At 47.2% G+C, this 26,946-nt stretch overlaps 1 protein-coding gene across 4 annotated transcripts in view; it reads left to right on the top strand.

Moving 5' to 3' along the window:
- The window catches only part of Gdap2 (ganglioside induced differentiation associated protein 2), a 34,004-nt gene extending 11,017 nt beyond the window's left edge, over nucleotides 1-22,987 (top strand). For all 4 annotated transcript variants that reach the window (XM_011138863.3, XM_011138864.3, XM_025297377.1 and 1 more), the window contains 11 exons: nucleotides 4,845-5,033; nucleotides 6,304-6,446; nucleotides 6,529-6,661; nucleotides 6,836-6,945; nucleotides 7,055-7,294; nucleotides 7,384-7,552; nucleotides 13,635-13,788; nucleotides 19,300-19,439; nucleotides 19,719-19,773; nucleotides 20,620-20,763; nucleotides 21,082-22,987. In XM_011138863.3, coding sequence (XP_011137165.1) covers nucleotides 4,849-5,033; nucleotides 6,304-6,446; nucleotides 6,529-6,661; nucleotides 6,836-6,945; nucleotides 7,055-7,294; nucleotides 7,384-7,552; nucleotides 13,635-13,788; nucleotides 19,300-19,439; nucleotides 19,719-19,773; nucleotides 20,620-20,763; nucleotides 21,082-21,144 — 1,536 coding nt within the window. In that variant the 5' untranslated portion in view covers nucleotides 4,845-4,848 and the 3' untranslated portion in view covers nucleotides 21,145-22,987. The remainder of the gene's footprint in view (nucleotides 1-4,844; nucleotides 5,034-6,303; nucleotides 6,447-6,528; nucleotides 6,662-6,835; nucleotides 6,946-7,054; nucleotides 7,295-7,383; nucleotides 7,553-13,634; nucleotides 13,789-19,299; nucleotides 19,440-19,718; nucleotides 19,774-20,619; nucleotides 20,764-21,081) is intronic.
- The last annotated feature ends 3,959 nt before the right edge of the window (nucleotides 22,988-26,946 follow it).

Here is a 26,946-nt window from a genome sequence, read left to right as displayed (position 1 = left end):
CTCTAAATAGCAGAAAACTCCCAATTCGCCACTTGTGGCTTTCGACGAGGATCCCTTGGCAAAGGTTAAATGCAATCGAAATGGGCTGATGCGGGCCTCAGGCTTTGAAATTAGCGTTGAATATCGAGGTCGAAAGTAGGATTGGAATTTCAGCTTGGAAACGAGGATTTTTAATTTGCATAGAAACTGAAGTGTGTGTGTGTGTCCTCCTGCTCTAGTTGTCTTTAAATAGCAAAAAACTTGTAGGTCCTTAAAAGGACCTGATGTATCAGAGATGTTAAAATAAAATAAAAAATGAAAAATAACGAAAATCGAAAGTAGGAACCAAGTTTCGACTCGAGGCCGCGCGGATGCGAATTGTCGTACTCGGGGCTGTAAGAATCGGCCGATTGCAAGCGAGTACTCGCCGAAAGCGGCGAGCATCACGGTACGAAAATAGCTGAGATGGCTGAATATACGTGAATGCGCTCGCAAATACTCAACATGTAACTTCGCAAGTTCCTCGAACGCGTGCGCCTCGCCGGGGCGCGCGTTCGCGTAATTGTGTAATTACAGTATGCGAGAGCTCGACGACGACATAAGCGACGGTCGCGAGCTCCTTCAGCACGGGGGTGCACGGGGGTGCACGGGGGTGTACGGCGGCGGGGTAAAAGCTACTGTTCGGCTCTGCCTCGCGCGCGCGAATGTGGAACATCGATTAATCGGCCGGCCGTGCGCGCGAGGCTGTTTACGGCTACGTAAGAACGCTGACGTAGGTGAGTTACTCTGGTGAATTACCGCGCCATTCGAGCTGAACGGCGTCCGCTCTCGACGGCGGCGTGATCGCGTCGAGTCGACTTTGACGGCGTTTCGTTAACGCGCGTTCATTTCTCGGACTGATTGCACAAAAGCCCCGATCGAATCGCGAATAATTGAGACACCAACCTTCCTCGTCTCGCTCCGTCGGCGTCGGCTCTCCGCCGGCCGAATTTCCCAGCGTGATTTTTCCATTGGCATAGGCAATTACGTGCGCATTATACGTAACTTGCTGAGACATCATAGCGCAAACCACCACGGTGACGTTCGACGCGTCAAAGGGATGCCATAATTGCAAACTTTGCCAACAAAGGGCCGACTTTTTTTCCGCCGAGTTCACGTTGCACACTGGTGGCACAGAATTACGAACGCTCCTACGTTCCGTACAAGCACGCGCAGGAATGAATGAGAGGGGATTGCTCAATATGTGACGAGAAGGATAAAAAAAGCCTCGAGACCGACGTACCACCGAGCTGTTAATTAGCGGGGATATTTGTTTGACAAGTTCCGCGACTCGTACGCAGCGAGCGTACGTTCGCACCGCTCGACTCGGGGGAAATTCTGCAGCGAACATTGTTGCAGCTGAAAATAGAAACACTTACAAACACACGCGGAGAGTTTGTAGGAAGATTTATGCATACGCGTAGTTACATTTTTTCTTTCCGCTGAATCCGGCCAAACAACAAAGCGGCGCGTACTCGCGTAAGATAAGAGCAGCGCGATTGTGTGTGTTAGTGCGCATCCGACATGACGACGTATGGACGATCGCGTCCGCGTCATCGACGTTTCTCGAGGCTCCTCGTCCACTTCGACGTCCTCTTGACTGCCGCTTGTTAATTACTATTAATTCTTCCGCCAGCCGAGGAGATCGAACGCGCGCGTTTTCGTGGGAGGTCGCGCAACCCGATTTCGCGATTCGCCTCTTTCCCCTCGATTCTCGCCTGGCGATATTTTCGCGATGTAACACGCCCGAATTGAAATTCGAGCCGCGACGGGCTAATGGGCCGCGATAGCGCGCGTCTTGTACCGCCGTATCACCGCGGGCGATTTATATCCGGTGAAGCGGCGAAAGAGAGAGGGCAAGAGACGGAAGGGAGGGAGGGAGGGAGACAGATACACACACTCTCGTGATCGATCCCGATTTCTTGAACTTTTTCCTTGCCTCAGCCACCGCCTCCGCGGCCAAGTGTAAATTATTCTGATAACCGCGCGCGATCCTCGCGAGGTCGACGATCCTGCTCCTTAATGGGTTCGCCAGGACGTAAAATCCGCTCGGGGCCAGACGGCGCCAGCCTCCCGGCTCCTTGCCATTACCGGCAGCCTATATTCTGCTACCCTGCCGTGCGTGTGCGCGCTCCCAAATAATTCAATCGTCAGTGTGCAGAGAGAGAGAGAGAGAGAGAGAGAGAGAGAGAGAGAGAGAGAGAGAGAGAGAGAGAGAGAGCCAAAACTCAATGAGATGTGAGGAGGAGACGATAACCGCTGCAGAGTGCTCGATCTGCGACAAATAGTATCGGGGACTTGCGACATTTCGTCGGCGATCTTATCGGCTCGAGAGATGATTCGCTCGCGGAATTCAATAATTGCCCGAGAGATAACGGGAAACGATGGCAGATACTCTCTCTTTCTCTCTCTCTCTCAGCTGGGAGAGAAATTCTCGCTACAGATTATTTCGTCAATTGCGTCTTCTTGTTGTTCCGACGAAGGGTACCGGGGAGACTTCACTTTCTATGTAAATTCAATGAATCTACAAATGTTGGACAGCTGAGGTCGCGAGAATAGGGCTGAAATTTCGACTCGCGTGGTACTTTCCTCAGCGCTTGGCCGAACATGACGCGTGCAGTTTCGTTATTTTTGATGACTAGAAATCCATACGATTTCCTTCCGCAAGCTCTCAATATTTCAAGTTGTGCGATTCGTGACTTTTGTGACCTTGTATTTTATCAGCAAGAACGGCTCTAGCGGGAAGAGAGGTCAAAAGAAGGTGATGTTGTTGCGATGGTTGCGCGCATAAATTTAACAACGCAAAAGAGAAAAAGACGCAGTAATATACGGAGGAACGCTTCGTGGCGCCGACAAATACCGGCGTGGATAACGGCGATTTATGCACTTTTGGGTATTCTTGATCGATTGACCGGGTATGCGCGCGCGCGCGCGAGCCAAGTTGTTTTCGAATCGCTCCATCGGGGTTACGTCCTTGGTCGCGTGCCGCTCCTCCTTGCTGGTCGCGCGCGCGGCCCACATTTTTATCGACGGAACTGTTTATTTTTAGGAGTATATACGGACAAAATACGGGCCGCCGGCGCGACGTCGTACTTCGCTACGCAAATCGAACAAACGGCGCGGCGGAGGCGGCGGCTGCTTTCGGCAACGTGGCCGGGAATATCGCGACGTTCTATGTAGGACGCCTCGCGAATGTCGATTGTACCGACGACGGCTCTGTGCAATAGTGGGAGACCTTCCGGTGAACTTCCGTGCGAATTCGCGCACGCTCGGAGGGAAATCGGTGAGGTCCGGAAGAGTCGCATCCGCGATAAGCATCGGCGGAAGAAAAAACGTCGAAACCTAAGAAGCGGAAGAATCTCTCGGGAAGTCGCAATATCGAAATCCGATTAGCAAGACAATCTGCTGAGATTCGGTTCTACCGAAAATATTGGGGAACTCGTTGTATAGCTGGTATCGATAAGTGGATATGCGCTGTGTGTGCACCGAGATATTAAAATCCCGAAATTCGCGAAAACCGGGACAATTTCGCGAAAGCTTTGCATCTCTCCAGACGATATCCCGGTACAATTTCGCCACGGTATAGTCCCGAGGAGGAACCATTGTCCTGAAAACACTACATACAAGTGTATTAATATCTGTCCATATTCTTGCTGTACTCGAATGAGTAGATACTAACTCGAGTTTTAAGTTTCACGGCATTTTTCAAATTTCGACACATCTTTCTGCGGAATAATGAACGTCCACCCATTAGTGTCCATTTGCTTGAGCAAGAATTTACACAACGGTTATCATGTTTCTTTCCGGTAAAATTAGGAACGCATGGTATGGTATCACGACTGTGAATCATTGCTTGCGAGCTTAGTCAGTGTTCGATCGTGACAAAAGTGTTGTCACGGTACACGATATAAGTATGAGCTCCTCACTAAGTTCTTGTCTATTATATTTTTATATATAATCCTACCGTACATCTCTTTCCTTTTTTACATGACCAAAGGGTGCCTCCCCGTTAATAAAAATATACTATGCTATTTACTATACTATCTGATAGATGAGAATATCTTAAAGATATTTATGTTTCTCCCAAGTACCTTGAGTAGTTGCTCGCATTCGTGACCGTTTCTGGAAAAAAATGTGCGCAAACTCCTCGGGACAATTGTACGTTTCGAAAAAATTGGGTTATTTGGAAGAGCAGCGTAATATTATCAGCGACATTATTAAAAGTGCCATTTTGCCATTCAACTTCTTTGCCGGCGGAAACCCGTTTAAGGGTTAACTCATTTGAGATCAATTGGGCTATTTTCAGCGACATTCACGGCAGTAGGTCGCAGATAATTTTCAAAAGTTTCATTCAGAGTTTCTCAAGCTCAAGTAAGCAAAATACAACGAAAATATCTATACGTAGATACTTCCGAGATAGACTTCCGAGTGGGAACTCTCGTTAAATGGAACATCGAGGTCGAAGGTAGGGTTGAAATCTCGTGCCGCGCCTTCCAACTCCAAGACAAGTCGCGTGTCTGACTTGTCGTCGTCGTCGTCGTCGTCGTCGTCGTCGTCGGCGGTGGAGCGCGTGACGCATGCAGTGCTCTCGTATCAGCGTTTGCCAGCAGCGCGTCGGACATGGTCGGCCGAGCGACACGTAGTTACACGTAGTCTTTCCGGGTCAACGTCCGCGTGCCGCGCGACGACGTTGTGCGACGTGTTTGTTCGCGTCACGCAGAAATGGCAGAAATGACAGAGCGGAAACAAAGGGAGGATATGCGGCGCGGAATGCACAGATCGCACAACAGGTCGATAAGTAAGCCCGCTGTCTGTCTGCTTTACAGCTGAATGAGGCTGATGGAACCCTTGGGTGTCGCGCAGGACATCGTGGAGCCGGCTGTGCTGAAACGATGGGCCGATTATCCCGTTCAATACCGCTACACGGACTACTCCGAGTCGATGAGAGAGACGGCACATCACGCTATAAGCCCTTTCCCTTGTCAGCCGTCGCTTAACAACAAGCTCGCGCTATGGTGAGATCTCGAGCTTAGTCTCGTCGCTTAATCCCGTCTGCGCGCGAGTTCAAAACACTCCCCACCGAACGGGAATGTCCTCCGCCGAAGGCCTCGCGTCGTGCCGGCCGATGTAAACCCGATGTAAGGGTACGAACGGTGCATGTAAGCACAGACTTCTACATACTAACTAGACTGCGCTAACTTTTACGTAACGTGTCCCGAGCGGAGTAAATGCGTGACGCCATGTCATCTGGAGTTTATCTACGTTATATACGCGTTTTATACGCGTATAAATCACACGGACGGTATAAATCATCGTTCCAAAGTCGATATTAGAGTTCACAGTGCGTGGCGCACGATTAAACTTTCGAAGGCATCGAACAAACGGCACATGCGCGATTCACTGGACGATGATGAATAGTGTGCGTGAAGGAAAACAGAAGAAATTAGAAAAGTATGGCGGGCTAGTAGTCGCAGTTTGAATGAAAATTTATTAAGACTGCGGCGAAATGGATCACGTAGTATCCACACTGTGCGCACTCAAAATGATACGGTGGCTATTTTTTCATCGCCGTCCGAAAGAATCAGCAGTCTAGTTAGTGTACTCAGGATGACTCATTGAAAGTGCTCAGCTAAGATATCTTGGAAGAAACGCATTGCTCGGGAAAAATGTCTCAGATAAGAGTATGAACAAGGTCAGACCAAGGTCAGACCAAGGTCGCTGGTTTATGAAACCTCCTTGAAACCAAACAACTCTTGACCGAAACTTGTTCTTCGACTGACTCATTTCTTCCGAGGGATTTAAACGGGCATTTTACGCGGGGCATCCTGTGAGAAGTTGGATGCTCACGACTCAACTTCTGTGTGTGCGAGCAGGATCTTTAGACCTAACTATTTGTTAACATCGCAGCACGCGGAAGTAAGACATCCTACACAACTAAAGCCAGTTTTGCGTCGCACACAGCGGCCGTCCTTTTGCTTTCAATCGCCCCGCGGTCTGAAGGTTAACGAATGAACTCTGTACGAATGCACTCAAGTCGAAATATCCGTAGTATAATATTAGATCTGCTCGTTTCAGCTTCTCCGTTTTTCGCCGCAACGTGCCTCGTGTGTCCACTTCATCTCTCAAATGCTGATTATACAGTGTTACTGGCGAGAGTAGCAATCCAACCGGCATCTGTCTGCTTGAACACTCATTCCAGTATATTACAGAGTTCATTGCTGTTAACCGGAACATCCATGACAGGATTACGCAATTCACGGACGGCGGTATCGATCTGTGTTTTAGGACTGGAGACATTTCGATTTTACAAGTAGACGCGATAGTGAACTCCACCAACGAGACGATGGACGATAACAGTCCTATGTGCCAAAAAATGTTTAGCCGAGCTGGTTCCGCGCTCAAAATAGAGATATATAACGATGTAAAAGGTACGTATGTGCGCGCGCTAACGTTGCCTGTAGCGTGCAACAAATATAGAGCTTGCTCTAATATTCTATTTGCCTATTGCAGAATGCAGAACCGGCGAAGTAAGAGTAACACAGGGTCACGGATTACCTGCTCGTTTTATTATTCATACTGTTGGACCAGTTTATAACGTGAAGTATCAAACAGCTGCGCAAAACACACTACACTGTTGCTACAGGTGACTCGAACGTGTTTAAATGTATTTAAATGCATGCGCGGAGGATCTTTAGAAGTATCGATAGTACGACAAAGAGAACGAACACAAACATACGAGATAAGCGGGCCTAGCTGGCTCTCTCGCTGATAACACGATAACCAACCAAAGTGTGTGTCCTCTCTGTCTCGCAAACAGGAACGTCCTGCAGAAGGTGAAGGAAATGGGATTACGCACCGTCGCCTTGCCAGTGATAAACTCGGTGAGGAGGAATTACCCTCCGGACGCGGGAGCTCACATAGCCCTCAGTGAGTATGCGGATGAATTCCACGGATGAATTGCAGGGTCGAAAGGCGAGACTCTCGCGGCGCTGGAAACCGGCGAATACCGGAGGATAACGATGCTTTCCCTCCGCAGGGACCGTGCGCAGATTCATGGAGCAATACAGCGACTCGTTAACGTGTATTATATTTGTCCTGGAGCCGTGCGACCTCGGGATATACGAGGTGCTTCTGCCGCTTTATTTCCCGCGGAACCTGGCGGAGCAGGACAACGCTTGCTGGCAGTTGCCGAGCGACATCGGCGGTCCCGACGGGGAGCCTTTACTTCCGGATAGACAAATTAGAATTATTGACAATCCTCAGCACGCTCTGCACGGTAACGTGTTGCGCTCTCGTCACGCGAGCCGCTCGCAGCGGTCTTAAACAGCAGATTCTAGCTCTTCAAGCACCTGTTCGCATTTGCAGGTGACGAAACGGTAGAGCTCTCGGCGCAATTGGAGACTTCAGTGAACATCGGCGAGCACGCTTTCGCGCAGATGCAAGGCGACCTGGACCGCCAAAGACTCCTGGGCGAGAGACCCCCCGCCGATCCGTTGGCGGACATCATGTTCAAGCAAATGCAGCAGAAAGAGAGGTAAGGGGAGGAGGAAAATTGACGACGTCGAACTTGACGATCGTCGAGATCATTCAGATGATATTTACGTTGGAATTTCCGCGGAAGATCATCGAATGACGTTTACGTTGAAATTTCCGCGGAAGATCGACTTCGATGAGACGGAGCGGCGAGCGCCAAAGCAAGAGCGATGCAAGAGCTTCACCCTGTTCCGAAAACGAAAGCATCGACTTTGAGATTTTTACGTTTCATCAGTCATCAGAATCCTCACTGAGTGACCTCCGGAACGTCGCACGTGGCCTCTACGATCACGTTCTGTTATTCACTGACAATGCAGGTAGCATCTCTTCATCTTCGCCCGACGCTCCGTGAGACTACTAGTACTGGCAGTGAATAATAGAACGCTACCTGTGTTCTCTGTTATCCTCTTCGCACCCCCCCCCTCTCTCTCTCTCTCTCTCTCTCTGCTTTATCCACGCAACATACGATGAAATATGTATTCGTACAGAATAGCTACCTTTTCCACCGAAGAAGTTGTTACGTAGCTGACGCGCCACACGTCGACAGATTTCTTCCATACCGACGTGCCACTTGACGCACGGACGAGCGAAAAACGAGGACGAAATTTCCCGCGGGAAAGAGCAGCTATCTCTGGACACGATCTCGAATTCCATTTCGGCCGCCTGTAGAAGCTGAAGATATTTTTGCCGACGTCTTAATGAAAGTCGCGTGTATCGATTTTCCTCGTGCGACGTATTGGACATAGACGAACTATAAGTATGTATGTACTTACCTGTCGACTTAATAACTCCGATAATTTCAGTAGGCTTCTATCGATATTTTACTGTTCACTAACATATCGCCGCTCTAGACTCTTTTCCGTGGAAAAGGAAAGCAGGAAAAACCGAACGAAACCGACGTTGTACGATTTCGACGATCGGTTGTTCACTCTCGTTAGCGTTCATTGTTGTGTTCAACTGACGGGATCAACGCTCGCCCGTGGAATTCGTAGGAAGTCGAGCAGAATTTGCATAAAAAACTTCTTCTTCATGCGTAATCGATAGTGACGTATGTATGACGCAAAAAAAAAAATGAGATTAAATATTCGGTATATCCTTATCATGTAGTCATACAGTCGCACATACAGTCATACAGGTGATGTCATATCAGTGAGGTCGCTTATCGATCTGCGCATGACGTAGGAGCTTCGTCTCGCAGTGTTTGTTCCTAATTAATTTCAGGACCGAAATATCTGCGTGCGTCACGGAAGTAAACTGTACACGCGCGAGGCCTGACATTCTCCGTCGCATAAGATATTTACTTCGAGAGCGGGATTGTCAGCGCGCGTAATTTTCTCGTGACGAGTCCGCTCTATTGTAACGGGGCGAAAGACCCACCTGTGGTTAAAAGGTCGCATTGATTACACGTGCGACAGTGACTCATTACGCGCGAGTCTCTCTCGCGACTTCTCAGGCTGCCTTGGCAGCCCGTTTGTTGCTCCGACGAGACGCCGAGCGAGAGAAATCGAGCTTCTCCTTCAATCGCAAGATGTCAAAAACGTGTAATAACTGTATATGCTATATCCGCGTTGATAATTCCCTCGCGAGTGAGATCGAGATTTATCTCCGGACAGGATAAATTAAACACTCGGATATTTATTTATACATGACGCTCGGAGGCATGTCCTCGACTTTCATTGCAAATTCACGGAGACATCGCGTCAGCTCGAGGCAGCGAGCGAGAGAGGGAGAGGGGACAGAGAGAACGTCTTTTGACTCACGATTTCGCGAAAAAACGCCTTGGAGGCATTTCGATCGAGGTCAGGGTCGCGAGATTTCGTTCTTAAAGAAACACCTGGATGTTAAAGACGCGCTCTTGTTATTGTCAGATTTCACCTTGCAAGTGGTAATTTGAAGAATAATACATGTTATCGTGTATGTAAAACAAAAGAAAACGTCACTTCGACCTTCGAGAGTCGCCAGATGTTTTAATAAATCAGGCTGATATTAAATACCAACCTAATGATAATAAGATGCGATTACTAAGCATTCCTGATTCGTTGATATCTTTCGAAAGAATACATTTTACCGACTACATTTCCAATTGTTTCTATTCCTTTTCTTTTAGAAGTCTCTCTAAATATTTTTCGTCCTTCAGATCTGGCAACTCCCGAATTCGATCAATATGAAAATCGCGAGTCCTCCTCGGACGGAGGAAATCGTGATGGCGCGTTGTGTTCTATTTATACGCGCGAATTCCTTACGATTTCGCCGATTACTTCGCCAAACGGCGTATGTTTGCCTTTCGTGGCAAAATAATCTCCCGCACACCGGATGCTCCTATCGCACGGGATTATTTCGACGAAGCTGGAATTCGCGGATGCGCATGAACAGCCTACGCGAACAACTTCCACGCGCAGTTCCGAAAAATCCCGCCGTTTATTCTCCCCGGGCGGTTTACACGCGAAAGCGCAATGTTGACCTTGCTAATTTCGGCCGGTGCGCGTTAATCTCACCGGCAGAACAACAAAGTTTCTCGGAATAAAATTTCACGGAAAGTGGGCGAAAATTCACTCGAAGCGATCGTGAAAATGTTCGCCGACCGCGGAATCGCTGAAACGAAACGTCGCGTTTCGCAAGAACACAACGCGACGGTACGCGGCAGATCGATATAATATCAAATGGCGAATTGCGCGTCTTCTATCATTTAAAGGCGTCGAGTAGGACTTCTGTTTCTGAACAAATTCAGTTTTCACGGTCCGAGTCAAAATTTTTATCCTACTTTCGACCTCAATATCCCATTTAACGTTCATTTGACACTCAAGCTTACATTAACCTACTTTATTTATTTATCTTTTTATTTATTTACGAGGAAAATCCTGTAGAGAAATAAACAAGAGTACAAAAGTAAGCTATATAAATAATTACGTAACTCCCACAGATTACGTTATATAACATTAAAAATTTCAAATAAAGTAAAAAGAGTTCTGTGCGTGGTCGCGTCTTTGAAACTTTTTTAACTGATAATCTGAAAATCTGCGCGATTATTTGCAAACTGGTAGAGGACTCTATTATCCAGTTTGATAGCAATGTGCAGGCGCACAATGCTATCATCGCATATCCTCCACGCGATCATTCGCCAATTTTCTTTAATTAATAAATTTTACCCAGTCGTTTGCGAAATAGCAGAAAAATTTTCGTTTTCATCTACTCCACACACGTACGCGAGAATTTTATACGTCGTCACTGTTATCAGACATTCTATAAGTGTAAATGAAATCTCTACTACTGGTCCCTCAGAATCCGTAAACATCAGATAATTGAGGTCGAAATGAGGACCAAAGTTCGTACTCGGGTTCGAGCGAGCGGCGCGGCTCATTATCGGCGGGAACCTGGCCGGAAAAGTGGAAAACCGGTGGCGGTGCGCGGGCAGAGAGGCGCACGCTGGCAAGCCCAAGGCCGCGAGATAGTATTACCGTAATTAAAGAACACATCGCGATCGAATTAATAAGCGACTCGCGAATCCCTACCCTTCGCGCGCGCGCGCGCGCGCACGTCTTCTCTCCAGCGCGCATCGAGCAGAGTTTCGCGAGCCGAGCAGGCGCCGTGGCGCGCTGCTTCGGCAGGACTCCGGTCGCGGTAGAGAGACACCCGGCTGTCGTCGTGACCGTCGCGAAGCCGAGGCAGACGGTTCCCGTTCAGCAAGACGGCACCAGCTTAGTCGCTCGCGATCGCTCGTGCCGCTCCTGCTGCTTCCTTCGATCGCGCCCCGACCGCGACAGCTGTGCATACGTGTGTGCGTACGCGCGCGCGTGTGAGTGTGTGTGTGTGTGTATGTGTGGTGTGTGTGTGTGTGTGTATGTGTGTGCGTGTATATACTTGCGCATAGTGCGCGCACGTCGCCTTCTGCCGGAACCGTCGTGTCGTGCGCACCGTTTCCCACGTCGTCGCGCTGGATGTCGCGGAAAAGGACGACCGTCGCTCGTCTGATCGACGATCAGCGCACGGCTGATTAGCTCTCGTCAGGCCCGATCGCGTATCCTTCGGCTTCTCCATCCGCCTTCTTTTCTCCGTCAGCGCGCGCGAACAATCGGAAAGCGGGAGGTGCGGGTTACACGAGAGGAGCGTAAGATCAGAATGGTCATGATTGACATGGTGGATGTCATCGAGGATGAGGACCGGTGTGTATAGTCGAACTCCTTCAGGAATACGTGTATTCGAAGACTCGTTGCCGATTTCTCGCCAATCGAGTCTCGCGATTCGGCCTCTGTCTCTCCCTTTCTCTCACGCGCGCGTTGTCCGCTCGCTATTGATCCCCGCGGCTTTTATTGGCGTTCATCCAGTGTATTTCCCCCTGAACCGGTCGTCGTCGAAGAGCCCGCCAGCCGATCGATCGATCGGCTATCGAAAAGTTTCATGCGTGATTCCGTGCCGACGACGTGTCGTCATCGTCGCCGCGGACGCCGATTTTGTACCCCGACGAGCTGCGAGCTCGTGCTCGAGGGAGCGTTCCGGGAAAAAGGGCAGGTATTATGAAAGTGTTCGGAATTTGACTTTCGATCGGAATAATTTTGTTTTCTCTGGAGGACACGCGGGGAATTTGCACTGGGCAGCGGTACGGTAGTACCGCGTACCAAAGTCCAAATTTATATCTTACTGCACGGAGAGAGAGAGAGAGAGAGAGAGAGAGAGAGAGAGAGAGAGAAAAGAGAAAAATGTTTGATTGAATGAACTTTCCGCTGAAAAATCAACAATGCAGAAATTGCGGTTGAAATTGTCAGAATTCAGTCTAAACTATTTAAGATTGCTGGTTGACTTGAGAAGAATTCTGGTATTTTCATTGGAATTTCTGAGCCGCTCACATCTTACTGGAAAATTCGGTCAGCCGACTAAACATTTTTCTCCGTGTACAATTATATATTACTGCAAATTTGTACATTACTACACTGCAACAAATTTACGTATTGTAACAATTAATTAAGTTCGTTTGCGTAGCTTCACGATATACAAATTTGTACTTTTACAATCATATACGTAAAATGGATTCGCACACCTGAAGTGTCTTGATTAACATGAGGCCTTCTTTTTAGATAAACTAACGCTGCACCTTCTCTCTTTTCTTTCTCCTTCAGCACTAGATTAAATGCTTGTTTCATTCGAAAAAAGAAAAGCGCAATTCAATTCAGCGACACAATTACCTATTAAAATGCTTTAAACAGTATGAGTATCCCAATCGGACACAAACGAGTACTTTCTCAGTGTACACAAATATCGACAGCCTCCATGAAAATTCTCTCCGCGCAAAACTCTGGGAAATAATTGAACGATTCCGATCGGAAACCTTTCCGGATAGTTTCACAATACCCGCCAGAAAGAATCGACGTGGACTCACCGTGAGACTCGACCGGCGGCGGTTGTGATCCGCCGAGAATTGTCCGGAAACTTACCTGAAAGAGAAACAAAAGGGGGACATGAGTCTCGGTGTTGCGAGCGTCAATCGCGCATACACGACAGCGGTAGACCGCGCCGCTAATTGCTGATAACGAAGTAAAATTCGTGACGATGCCGACGCGCGCTTATTATTTGCGATAAATCACGGCCGGGAAATTTACGTTCGCACGCACGTCACGAGGCCGGTATTTTATGCGCGCTCACGTTGAAATTCACGCTCCGTGTTATGCAGAACGCCGCACTCTTCTGTATCACAATTAAAGCTACGTGACAACAGGTCGTAACGCGAGATTCGAGACACGCTTCCGGGCTCTCTCGTTCTGTCGTCTGTCACCGTTCTACGTGCGGGCGTGCATGTGTGCGTTCGTTCCACAAGGTGAATTTCATGAAAGCCGCCAGGTGATTATTCAGATCGTGTTTTGTGCGTCGTCGTTTGCGCAGCGTACGAAGTCGAAGAGGCCTTAGCGGCGACAACTTTAAGCAGTTACCTCAGCTTGACTCATCGCAAGCGCGCTATAGAACGCGAAAATGAGGTCATATGCGTGAAATGAGTCCGGCCGACGCATTAATACCGCGATAACTCGCATATCGAACAACCGAGCTTGTAACGAACGACTTGTAATGAAGCGCACGGCATGATTCGCTGATTGCAGGTACGAGAGGCTTCTCAGGCGGGCGAAGACGGAGGATCTGACCGAGATCTCGGGGATCGGCTGCTTGTATCAGAGCGGTGTGGACCGACAGGGCCGACCGGTGATCGTGTTCGTTGGCAAATGGTTCCCAGCCAGCAAAATCAATTTGGACAAGGTAGAGTGACCGATTCGTTTTCCTGCCGACCTTTCGGCCGACCTTTCACGACACGGAGGACAAAAATTTCAGTCGGGTCGACGTGACAACGAGCCGGGAAGCGAAATCATTTGTTTTTAATGCCCAATCTGATTCGTAAGAATGTGGGGGATTCATAAGCTCATGGGAATTTAGCGACAGTGAAGACGCATTTTGCTTGGAGGAGACGGAATCTTTAGTTTGTAGAGTCGGGATTGGTTGATGAGAGAATTCAGAATTCATAAGTTTATGAGAATTCGGCTCGTAAGAAGTGACATGACGATGAACGAGTCGGAATTGTTCTCGTCTTCGAAGGAAACAGGATTTCCGCTTCTCAGGATCTGATTTAGTTGATGCAAATTAAGAAAAGTTTATAAGTTTATAAGAATACTGATAGCAAATGCATTTTGGTCGAGAAGGAAACAAAGCCTCTGGTTGTTATTGGCTCGTAAGGACCAGAAATTCCGTATCCTCTGAGCGAGGAAACGCTTTTGCTTCGCTGATCAATCGATGTCACGTTGATGGGTTGATGTCAACCCATCCTTTCCCACCGCGTAAGAATCGCGCGCGATGAGAGGTGGTGACACGCGCCGCTCGAGTGTCAAATCTACGCCGTTTCGCGTGACAACACGATAAAAGCATCGCACCGTCCATTATCGTTCCACGAACGCATCTGTCGTAAGCATTAGTTAAACATAGGACACGCGAGTACGCGTAAACACGAGCAGCGCGTCGCCGAGATTAGACTAAACATCCGGACGTTTCCTGCCGACGCGTTGGGCGAAAAACCAACAACTCCTACTCGCGCGTCATGCGCGGCGAATATCCGCGCGACTTTCGTCCGTTTCCGCGCGAAACGCGAGATAGATCGATCGTCGCTTATAATTAGTACGTAATTTCAACCGGCCATGAAAATGCGATGGCAATCCGCGATCTTCGCTGAGGACAAAGTGTCTTTGATATTTGTAATTAAGGTGTAGTTAAGGTCGCACAGTGGAGAAATTACAAATAAGAGCAATTACTTTTGCAGCGAGCGTCTGTGCCATTAAGGATAATTGTCATTTAATTACTACTTAAGGATAATTATTATTTAATTATTATTTTCGTATATAATTATTATTTTCGTTTCGAACACAACACGAAGATACAGTTGAGGTCGAAGATAAGCCATTAGCCGAGTAGAGTCAAGTTTTCTCTCGATATTCTCGCAGGTCGCAATCGGCGTAGTTTTCAAGTGCAATCGAGGATCTATTCGCACTCCACGAAAGCGCAGCGCCGTGTCTCTTATAGCCGCTCTCTCGGCCGCCCCCTGCGATTTCATCGATTCGTTCGGCTCTCACACAGGCTGGAAAAACGTTTCGCGGGGTATTCTCCCAGCGTGCAATTATCCTCGCTTCTTCGGTGCCTCGCCCGACGACAGTGTCGACTCCGGGTCATGTGTACGGGTCGTACTCGTTCCTTCTTTTCTCTTTCTTCCACTGCCTTTCTCTTTGCTCGCTATCACCTTTAGGTTGCTTTAATGCGATTTAATACGCGTTTTATCGAACTCCACAGCCGCGTTCTTCCCCGGCCGGAAGAGAGCCGACTTCATCGACTTCCTGTGCGCGGTGGTAGCAAGTCTGCCACGCCGACACATTTGCCCGACATCGCCCCGGTGCTCGATACTCGACAATACCCGTGTCCACGTCCGTGCGCGAAAGAATGAGACGACAGCGGCAATCGTTCAGCGGCTATCTTCGCGCCCATTGTGCCGTCTCCTCTTTCCCCCCTCGGGCCTCATCCTTACCGCTCCGCTCGTACTCGCGCGCGCGCACGCACACAGTGGAGTACACCAGCGGGTGGCAAATCGATATTTACACGTCCAGAAATAGACCGACCGCGGAACGACTCCCCATAAGGAGGGCGAACGGATTGCAACGTCGTCGCGACGACGCGCACACCCATCCTCAATGAAACTTCCTCAGCGCGCGTCGCCCTTCTAATCCATTTGCCCGCCTCGGGTCGGCGGGGGTCGTTCGCGAATACGGTCTAAATGTTGATACACGCGAGGAATTTCACTGGGAGCTATTAGCGTTCGTACTCTGGGGAAGTGCCATGCTAGCTCGTTCGGCTGGAACACACTCATATTGTTTCGAAACAATTTCGATCGTAAGGTGGGCGAACTGTTTTAGATGAGATTGGAATGTTCGCTCGTCGTAAGGCTCGAGAGAGATATCCGAGCGAACAATTAATTATCGTACGACTCATCGTCTGAAATTTCTCGACGAAGCTGATCCACTGATAGGATACACTTTCGCGACGCACTCGTATCGCGATAGGAGAAAATCGACTTTTCAATCATTCTCGGAGAATATAAACTTTCTCTCTCGTTGGATATCAAATACTTTCCGAAGAGTTACTCGTGTGAAAATTGTTTGCAAGCCCACTTCCGCCGACTGAACACCTCGAACGCGCACGATGATCCTGAGAAAAGGAAGCCGAGCACGTCGGACCTCCTTTTTTTAATCCAATAAGCATGCATTGCTCAATTGTGAAAGAAAATCGCGGGGAGGAACGAAAGATCGCGTCCTGTTTTCCTCATTTCTTGCCGTGGCCAGGACGAACGCAAGTTAAAATTCGCAAGTTTTACGCGATTTGGCTAAAACAACAAGGAGACACGATCGAAGCCGAAGAAAACTGATGATTTTAGTAACATTGACTATCCTTTTCTCTCTGAGTGTTCGACGATCGACCCCGCGGCCGGATCTACATTATTCAAAATCCTTTCCAACCTGTCTACCCTTCCCCGCTCCCCGCTCCCCCATCTTGTGACCTATATCTGTCGCTAATTTCCCGATCGCCCGACCCGTATCTTACGTCCGTCGTGAAAATACTTCCAGCCTCGTCTGTACGTCACTTTTTTTTTTTATCGCGATCGGTCGATTCGCGATCGTCGCACTGTCGCTGCGACTAAAACGTCCGGCGGGCTTTCGCGTTGACTCGTTACAAAATCGAGGTTACAAAATATCAACGTCGCCGAGCTGCGTAGAGATTCGTCGTCGGTATAGCCAAAAATACACATTGCCATGTAGAAGCGGCTGCTCAAACAACCTCTCGTCACACGCCCGTCGCACTTGGGGCACGTGTTTTGAGACGACAATTTCGCGACGCGTTATCAGCGTGCGTTATCAAGTCGTCGTTTGTCTATCACAAACCGCCTGCTCGAGATTCCGCTCACATCTGCTCTGCAATTGTGTTGTCGCTTTCGAGTTGTCGCGACGAGACACTTGAGCTCGTAGTCCGCGATGGCGACTTTTTATTAATCGGTTGAAATTTGAATCTGTTGTGATATCGATATTAACATGGGATAATACATTGTGGCGCAACGGTCGTTTCAATCGATTATTTCGATTTCATTGATTATGCAATGATTAGTAATTAATTTCATCAATCGATGGAATTATCCACCATTATATACACTTGATTGTGTCGATCGATTTTTTTCTGTCCTAATTGATCACAGGACGATTGGCAATTAATTTCATCAATTGTTTGGGTTACTTATAATCATATAGATGATACTTCCTTCGTCTCGATTTTGATCGATTTGCCGATTATTTTAGTCAACCAAGATCTTTTTAATCGATTGACAGTGGCCTACATTGCCAGTCAGCACGCTAAATGATCCGAGACAACGTAATCGTCAGAATTGCAATTCAGATAACACTGCGTTTTGCTATCAAAGGGACATTAATATAATTTCACCTTGGCATCGATCAGTCGATGAATATCCGCGACTTGTTTTTCATCAAACAAATGTCAACGAATGCCAATAATGGAAACGATCGGAAACTTCGGAGACGATAGAACAGATTTATTTTTATTTCCGCGAGATAACGGATTGTAACGATGTTGGTGTTCACGCAAAAATTGCACGATGACATCACTTGGACGGTCATAAGCGGACACGCATAGTTAAACCGCGTGGAGGATATGCGCAAAATGATGCCGAAGCGTATAACCGCGACGACCTCCGATAGTATCGCTTTATTCCAGGTTTCGATCGGTTTCGTACCGAGATAAGTTGAAGAATCAATAAAATAATAGCTCCGATACCGCACGGTAAAGATATGTACGTGACATGTAATGACATTAATTTGAAGCGAATTGATTTATATTCGTCTGAGGATAACAATTTTCAGAATCAGGTAGATTTCCGAGATTACATCACAGTCATTAAAAGTCGATCAGTCAATATCAAATGTCAGTATACAGTGTGTGTTAGATTTCTATAATTCTCATCTCCAATGAGAAAGCAAAACTAAACACTTAACTGTCACTAAATGGTACTTCAGTCATAGCTGAGAAGATATTATAAATAAACAAAAGTCTTTCCTCATAAGCTTGAAAAATACGACGATCAAAATCCCAAGTGTCCAAGTTTTCCAGTCGAATTTGTGTACTTTGCTTAACACGTTTATTATTAATCTGTTTATTTAATTTCACGATGAGGTTACTCGGTTACTAATTGGCATATTCACTTTAGTTCATTTATATGGTAGGGAAGAAAAAAAATTGTCGCTGCCGCATATTATATTGTAGCAGCGCGAACGTGTCGAGTAGAATACGAAGTTTCAAGTGAAGATGAGTTTGACGTGAGGAACGTGTTAAAAAAAAACTACTTTCGTTCGCGCAATTAATCCGGGACAATACTCCGCCTCGTAGCCTAATTTCTCAGCGCGAGGTATCAGTGTCGAGCTTACAACGGGCTCGGGTCACCGTGCCCGCTCATCGATCGCGCCATGAAACTCGAAACATCGTAGTGCTCGTCCTCGAACTTTCAGTGTCTCTCGTAAGGTGAGCGATAAAATCCGCGACGTGAAATCGCGCGACGTCAGGGTCGGAATAAAATCGCCGGCGAATATACGCAGGCAACTTTTCCACAGTCGGACGACGTGTGTACACGTACACACATTCTACCTTTATGTTTGTAACTTCTCGTCGCCACCCATGAGATTCCATCGATCCCGGGAATATTTACGCAGCGTTTATTTCAGGACGTTTACACCGGTTTCCCCCTTGTTTACTTTTATACTGCATTTTTTACGCAGCGTGAGCCGCTGATGAGTTTTAAAGGATGTGTGGCTGAGCTCTCTCCTTCTCTTTTTGCATTACTTTTCACGAGGCAGACACGAGATATAGCGCAAGTGAAATCAACGTACTGTACTGAGAAAAAAGTGCTTTTGCTTCTTGTGACCACAATCGCGCGGCGAAAAAGTTATGTGGTCGGGGGAAGCATTTTTGTAATAATTAATACACTGTCAGCGATGACGATCATATACGTACATTTACCAATCATTGCTTTGACGTTTTTAGAACAATAAGAAGATACAATTGAGGCCAAAAAAAATTGTATAATTTCAGTAACATTTAAAATTCTTGTTCCTTCAGTATATATCATATAGAAAATGCGTGCGTCATCCTAACGCTCTTGTTTCCCCTTCTTGCCCGCAGGCCTTGCTATACCTCATACAATTGTTGGATCCAATCGTCAAGGGTGACTACGTGATCGCGTATTTCCACACTCTTACGGCCAGCAGCAATTACCCCAGTTTACATTGGCTGCGCGAAGTCTACAACGTGCTTCCCTACAAGTGAGTATGTAAGTCGCGCGGCTTCGACCATCGGACAGCGCGTCGGCTCTGAAGCAAGAGAAATCAAGGCCTATAAGAATCTGTGCCTATAAGAACCGATCGAGGATTTTAGTACGAATAGTCCTGGATCGATTCGCAAATTCAATGTCTTTACACGGCAACGCGATGACGTCGACAGTAGGTTGACTTGATGGTTCACTCACGAGGCCTGAAACAGATTTCTCTCTCTGTCTTACACGTAGATATGGGATCTTGAGACAAATTTTTGTCTTCTTACAGATACAAGAAGAACCTCAAGCATTTCTACATTATCCACCCTACCTTTTGGACCAAGGTCAGTGACATGACGCTATTTTTGCGCGAACTTTACGTTGTCGCAAGAGAACGCAACTCGACGGAGAACATTTGGACGCGTACATTTTCTCGTACTCTTCCGATCATTGTTGAGACGCAGAAACGCACGCTGTTAATGTGAACGCTGTTATTGTATTTCCCACGTTTATGCTTTGCGCCGAGCTATCTTCGAGACGATCGCGTCGGATTTCCTGACTATTTGTAATCCGTTAGTAAATATACATGCGCGCGCCAGTGTTGGGTATTAATCGATCGAGAGAAAGAGAGAGAGAGAGAGAGTTCCTCCGATCGAAATGATCGAAAAGAATCAATGCCGAATAAATTGTGATTACCCGTAACGATTGTCTCCACCAATCACTTTGATTATACAGCGACAAATAATTGATTTCATCAACCGATCGAATATATTCATAATTATACGTATGACAATAGGTGTTTTTGATCGATTATTTTGATTTAATCGACTGTACACTGATCGACAATTAATTTCATTGATAATTAATTTCACTAATCGGTTATACAAATAATTTACAATTATACATATGATAATCGATTATTTCAATCAATTACTTCGACTTATTTGATTACACGCTGATGAATAATTAATTTTGCCGTCGATTTATTATTCGTAGTTACGGATGTAACAGACGATTAATTTGAATTATTGATTTGCAGATTATTTGAATCAACTGAGATTTTAATTAATTATTGCCCGATATTGGCGCTCGCTGATCTTGTACGTCGCTTCGCCGCGACAAGCAGACACTTGAACGACAAATAAAAAATATTACAACGGAGAATAAACGATTAGTCGCGTTTGTTGCAGATGATGACGTGGTGGTTCACGACCTTCATGGCGCCGGCTATTAAGCAGAAGGTTCACAATCTGCCCGGAGTGGAGTATCTTTACGAAATGATGCCGCCTGACCAACTCGAGATTCCCGCATACATCACAGAGTACGACATGACGGTAAGCGGCATATGCATATTCGACCGCGAAATCGATGAAATCGAGAGGAAAATGTGTCGTTCCTTCTCTTCCTTTTCTAAAAGCCCGAAAACCCGAATAAAGAATAACTCTAAAAAGGGAAAATTTCACATTTTTAGAACCTTTTTTAATATAATCGCGATTATATATAAATTTAACCACGGAATTTAATTGAACATATTAATTAAATTACATATAATCAAAAATGTGTGTGGAAGGCACCATTAAAGTCCTCCCATACTATCGGCTAATGAAGCTCGATATTGCACGAGGCGACGTCGCCTCTTCATCTTCTTGCAGATAAACGGTCTGAGGTATTATCAACCGGAGCAGGTCTCGCCCGCGCCGTCGACGTCCACGTAACTCGCAGGTGAACATCAGGACGAAGGCAGCAGCGAGGCGTCAAGTACGAGGCCAGATCGGGTGTTTCGCGCGTTCGCATTGTTGACTATTCGCATAGCCACGGTGACAGCGGTGCGTCGCTTGAGCGCGTGGGCGAGCGTATGCGCGAGACTCGCGACCGTCGGCGCGCCGTCCCGTCGCTTGTCAACCATGACGATAAGACGAAGAGCGCGACGTTGTCTGGACGTGATAAGCCGTGTCTTCGAGAAGGCAGTCCGACTCCGCGTTACTCCACCGAAGTCGATTTGTCCAAGTGCCTCCGAGTGATGGACCGCTTTCGAGCAAGACGAAGGACGAGAGAAAGGGAGAGAAAGGAGCAGATAAAGAGAGAAAGAGAGATGCAAAGGGACGATCGATCGGCCGTATGCGCAGGAACGTTAACGCAAAGTAATCAAGAAACCACTGCCCGCGCCTGCTTTCGACGTCGACCGGTTCCCCCGAACTCGCACGCGTGCGTCCCCCAAGAAAGCACGAGGAGAAGACGAAGAAGAGAGACGGCAAAGGTGCATGACGGCAATGTCGGTACTGCGATTACCGCAATCCGTGGATGAGATAGACAGATCGAGAGGAGAGGCTGGAGTATCGACTGATGCGCGTTACTGCTCGAAGTGCTCGAAACAGCGTGCACTCATCTCATCCCATAATAATAGAGCTAACAAATTATTATTCGCTTAGAGCGAACATTGGCTGCCAAAACATCTACAAATAATCCGTATTTTCGCCGCCGCCGCCGCCGCCGCCGCCGCCGCCGCCGCTGCCGCCGCCGCTGCCGCCGCCGCCGTCGTTGTCGTCGTCGTCGTCGACGCCGACGTCGACACCGATGTCGTCGTCGTCGTCGTCATCGTCGGCGCCGCTTGTAACACGAAAAAGATACGAGGCTAAAATATTAATCTCGCCCCCTTGTACATATTGCGCTATTCGTGGCAGATTATTAGTTTAGTACTGTGAGAGCGGTAGAAGGGATCGCAGAGGAAAGAAAAGGAGGAAAGGAAAAAGAAGAAGAAGAAGAAGAAGAAGAAGAAGAGAAAGAGAAAGAAGGAGAGGAGTTATCTGACGACGCGTCATTAGGATATAAACATCGGCTTAGGTATACAGGACCGTCGATCGCTTTCTGTTATTTTCGTATGACGATCGTTATACAGCGAAGAGCATGTGACTACTTGATTATTGTATATCGTCAATATTTTATTAAACCACGTGTCGTGTCGTTGAGAGACGAAGCTGTCGCGCCGCGTCTCGCCCGCGCACGCGCCCCTACGCAGCCGCGCGGTGTATTTTCGATAGATAGCGAATGTTGCTCGACGGCGGAGATAAAAAAACCGCCGGAGACCACGAGAACGCGGAGAGCAGCTGGATCTTACTGTGATGTCACATGTCTTCGGCGCTCGGCGGCGATTCGATTTACAGGGATAATTTTAAGCCGCGCTCTCACGAGTTCCCCCGTCGACCTGTCATCGCCGTCGCCGTCGCCGTCGCCGTCGTCGTCGTCGTCGTCGTCGTCGTCGTCGTCGACGGCCTCGACCTCGGCCTCGACACGCGGGGAAGCGCGACACGCGGGTGAGACACGCGTGCGAAGGGAAATGTTCGACTTTCGGCGCCGAGCGCCGGGGTCGTACGTATCGGACAGTTCTAGATTAGAAGAAGCAATAAAACCCAAGAGCTTGCTCTCGCGATGTATCTCGGGAGGTAAAAAGAAAAACAAAAGAAAAAAAAAAGAAGTCGTTATCGCCCCCTCCCCCGGCCCCCCCCTACAACCCTCTGCCCCGCGCGCCCCGTTGTTAAGCGTTTTTAGCGAGTAAAAAGAGAGCAAATTTAAGGGAAGTTGAAGCCTGTTAATCGCGTCGATTAGCCCATTTCTCGCGCGTCCGCTGAGGTCGCGAACTTGTCACCCCCTTCCCACCCCCCTCCCCTGTTCCCTGCCCCAGGTCAAGCGTAGCAACGGCTCTCTCCTCCTCCTCCTGCCGCCTCCGCGCCCGCGCCGCCTCCTCGCGATTCTCCGTTTGATCTACGGCCCGTTGGTTGACTTCCGGCACGATCGCGGGAGGAGATCACCTGGTGCTCGATCGACCGCGGACGAACTGAGAAAGGCAATGGGTTAATTGACCGTGCTACCTCCGCCGAACGATACGATCATCCGTGTTATCGCGCGAACGCATAAGTGTTTATACGCATCGAGAGATTTAGAAGAGAGTTATCGAATTTAAATGAACGAGGAAACAAAATATACGAGAGAGAGAGAGAGAGAGAGAGAGAGAGAGAGAAAGATATATATATATATATACACACACACACACATACATATATGAATATACAGGGTGCACGATTTATCTGAAGCATTGAAATATCTCGAGAACTATGCATTGGATAAAAAAAAGTGGTTAATGAAAGTTGTTAGTCTCGAAGGGGGACATCCAATGATATCAAACTCGACCTCCCACCCCACCCCCTGGGGGTAGGGGTTGGGGGCAACTTTGAAATCTTAAATGGAAACCCCCATTTTTTATTGCAGATACGGATTCTACGCCACAAAATACGTAAATTTTGTCCGAAACTTTTTTTTTGATTCGTGATAGATGGCGCTGTAATCGCAAAAAATTATATTTTCCGCAATTCTCCAGAAATGATCATTGGATTGAGAAATAAAAAATACCTGTTCAATATTTTTAAAGAACATAATAAAAGTTATTCTTCCCCTCATCCTCTCGGGGTAGGGTGGGTGATAACGTTCAAATCTCAAATGGGGACCCACATTTTTTATTGCAGAATTAAATTGTACGTGAAATTTTTATTGAAACAATTTTTTTCATTCGTGATAGATAGCGTTGAATTTTTCCGAGAAACTACTTTTAGCGTTACACAGGAACAGCGACGAGGACGTAGTAGTTTTATGTTCCCTTCGAGTGCTTTTTTAATGTGAGTCCCCTTGCCTCTCACAGATCGGTGTGCTTTTTTAATGTGAGTCCCCTTGCCTCTCACTGTTCAATTAATTAGAGTAAGTGTTCGAAATTTTTACCTTCAACTTCAATACACTTATTGATCCTTTTTTCAAATGACTGTATACAGGATAGAAGCCGCATATCTGCGGGAGTTTCAGCGCAAGTTCGGTTCCCATTTGAGATTTGAACGTTACCACCCACCCTACCCCGAGAGAATGGGGGGGGAATAACTTTTATTATGTTCTTTAAAAATATTGAACAGGTATTTTTTATTTCTCAATCCAATGATCATTTCTGGAGAATTGCGGAAAATATAATTTTTTGCGATTACAGCGCCATCTATCACGGATCAAAAAAAAAGTTTCGGACAAAATTTACGTATTTTGTGGCGTAGAATCTGTACCTGTAATAAAAAATGGGGGTTTCCATTTAAGATTTCAAAGTTGCCCCCAACTCCCACCTCCAGGGGGTGGGGCGGGAGGTCGAGTTTGGTATCGTTGGATGTCCCCCTTCGAGACTAACAACTTTCATTAACCACTTTTTTTTATCCAATGCATAGTTCTCGAGATATTTAAATGTCTTCAGATAAATCGTGCACCCTGTATATGAAGAAAAAAATGCTACTCGCGCGCGCGCAACCGTCGTCGTTATTTGCAGCGATGGAGAGTAGTATTTTTTCATGTTACCTGTATCTATATATACGTGCGTTATGGTTTGCATAGACTTTTAATACTGTTCGCGCTGCGAATAGTCGGAAAATCCGGAAGATCTCGCACTATTCGGAGGGGCCAATAGTATCGCGCGGATGATGACATGAGACGAGATATTTTTCACCCTTGCGTTGAACGACCTCACTGTCCGTCCCTGACAATCGTGTTTAATAAGTAGCGAAGTAAACTTGCGACGAACTCGTCGTTCGTGAGATATCGCTCGGCGAGATCATTGTTATCGATGATATAGCTTACGTAAGTCGTTGTTACTTTCGAATCCCGCTGTTCCCGACGAGGTTCCCGACAATTTGCCCCGCGCGACGCGATTGAACCGCTCGCCAAGTCAAATGCCAAAAGAGGGAAGAGGAAGGAAAGAAGAAGAGGAAGAGAGGAAGAAGGGGACCGCCGCGCCCGACGCGGATTCATCGTCTCAGGCAGGATGATGATGATGATGACCCTTTCGTTGTCACCCACTGACGCGTATCGCACCCGCCGTTAGTTTCCTTCCTTGTTCTGGCGTATTTGAGCGGCGAGAACGACGAATACCGATGGAGATCTCGACGATGTGTTCACGTTGAGCTGTTGAATCTGTTATCTACGTCGGTACGCGTAGCTACGCCAGAGAGTTGCCCAAAATTTCTGTACATATTGTAATACGAAGCATTCTCCAAGCTCCTAATCTACTCCAATCGTACGTTTATTTCTGCCGAGCGGACAAGTTTCCCTTGGATTTCTCTTGGACGAGTTCTCATTTTCGGACGACGGACACGTACGCGTGAAACGTACCCTCGCTTCGTCGCCTGTGACGTCTTTCTCTCTTTCGTTCTCTCCTGTTTTTCTAATAAATTCGACCTGCAAGTCTTCTTCTGAATTACATCTAGCGGAAGACGAATCGCGAGATTTCATTTCGGTGCTTCGTTGTCGCCAGCAGAGAAAGTGTGAAGTAATGTTATAATGTAATTGTATAAGGCACCCGTTTAGCGTTTAGTTTTTTAGTCTAGCGCTTGGTTGTCATCGGATTCGCGTTCGTACGAATTCTAAGAGTGCGTTCGGGTGTGACGCTATTAGCGCTATTTAGCGCCCTAGGCTGTTCACGGTGCTAGATGAGAACGCTAACAGACGCTATCATGATACGCTATAATTATACGCTATCAATTTTTATTCCTTCCGCAGTTGCGCACTGCATTTGAATGGGTACCTACATCGTAATCATTATTTTGCTGTTTACGCACGCAATGTACAGTTTCGTGGAGGTAAAGCTTCGGGATGCTGAAACTAAAGAGGAATTTAAACTCTCATCAGTCGGTGCTTTTAGGACACATACCGGTAAGTTCTAGGCCATCAAACGCTAATGGCGTCTCCTCGAACGTACCCTAATACGCAGCCAAATTGATGCACGCGCTACTTCCACGCTCGGCTCACTTCGCACGGAAGATGGCAAACGAGAAGAAAAACAAAAGAAAAAGAAAAAAAGATCCATTCCCGATGGGTCGGCCAGCCCCGACTTCTCACGATTCGCATCGGCCACGCGGATCAACTAGACTAGAGCCTGAATTTGACAGTGAGATGCAGCCGGTGTTAGCGATACTTTAAGGCACGTGAAACGGCAGTGCAATCTCGTCGTGCGACCTTAGCACCTATGTGAAGCTGGCCTCTCATTATCAAAATTTGAAAAAAATGATGACAGTTCTAGTTGCCCCCCCGAAGAGTTCCAGAGTTCTCAATCGATTTTAGAAATAGTTCTGGCGTTTTAAGCAGTCAAAAAGGCAATTGAAAAAAGGAGGGGGTCACCTTCAGAAAACCGTCCACTTTAGCGAGCTAGAACTCTTTCATTTCCGCTCGAATCGATTCAAGTCATGAGGAAAATCGATAGAACTCTTCGGGGGGCCATTAGAACTCTAAAGAAACTGACTGATTTTCGAAGAAAAATTTTTTCCTAATTGGACTTAGAAATTTTTTTCGAAAATCGAATTCTATCAATTTTCCTAATGACTTGAATCGATTTGAGCGGAAATGAAAGAGTTCTAGCTCGCTAAAGTGGACGGTTTTGTGAAGTTGCCACCCCTTTTTTCAATAGCCTTTTTGATTGCTTAAAACGCCAGAACTATTTCTAAAAC

Source organism: Harpegnathos saltator, unplaced genomic scaffold (genome assembly GCF_003227715.2).
Source record: "Harpegnathos saltator strain DR-91 unplaced genomic scaffold, Hsal_v8.6 scaffold175, whole genome shotgun sequence".
Taxonomy (NCBI): domain Eukaryota; kingdom Metazoa; phylum Arthropoda; class Insecta; order Hymenoptera; family Formicidae; genus Harpegnathos; species Harpegnathos saltator.
Note: the sequence above shows the minus strand (reverse complement) of the source record. Positions and strands in the feature narration are given on the sequence as shown.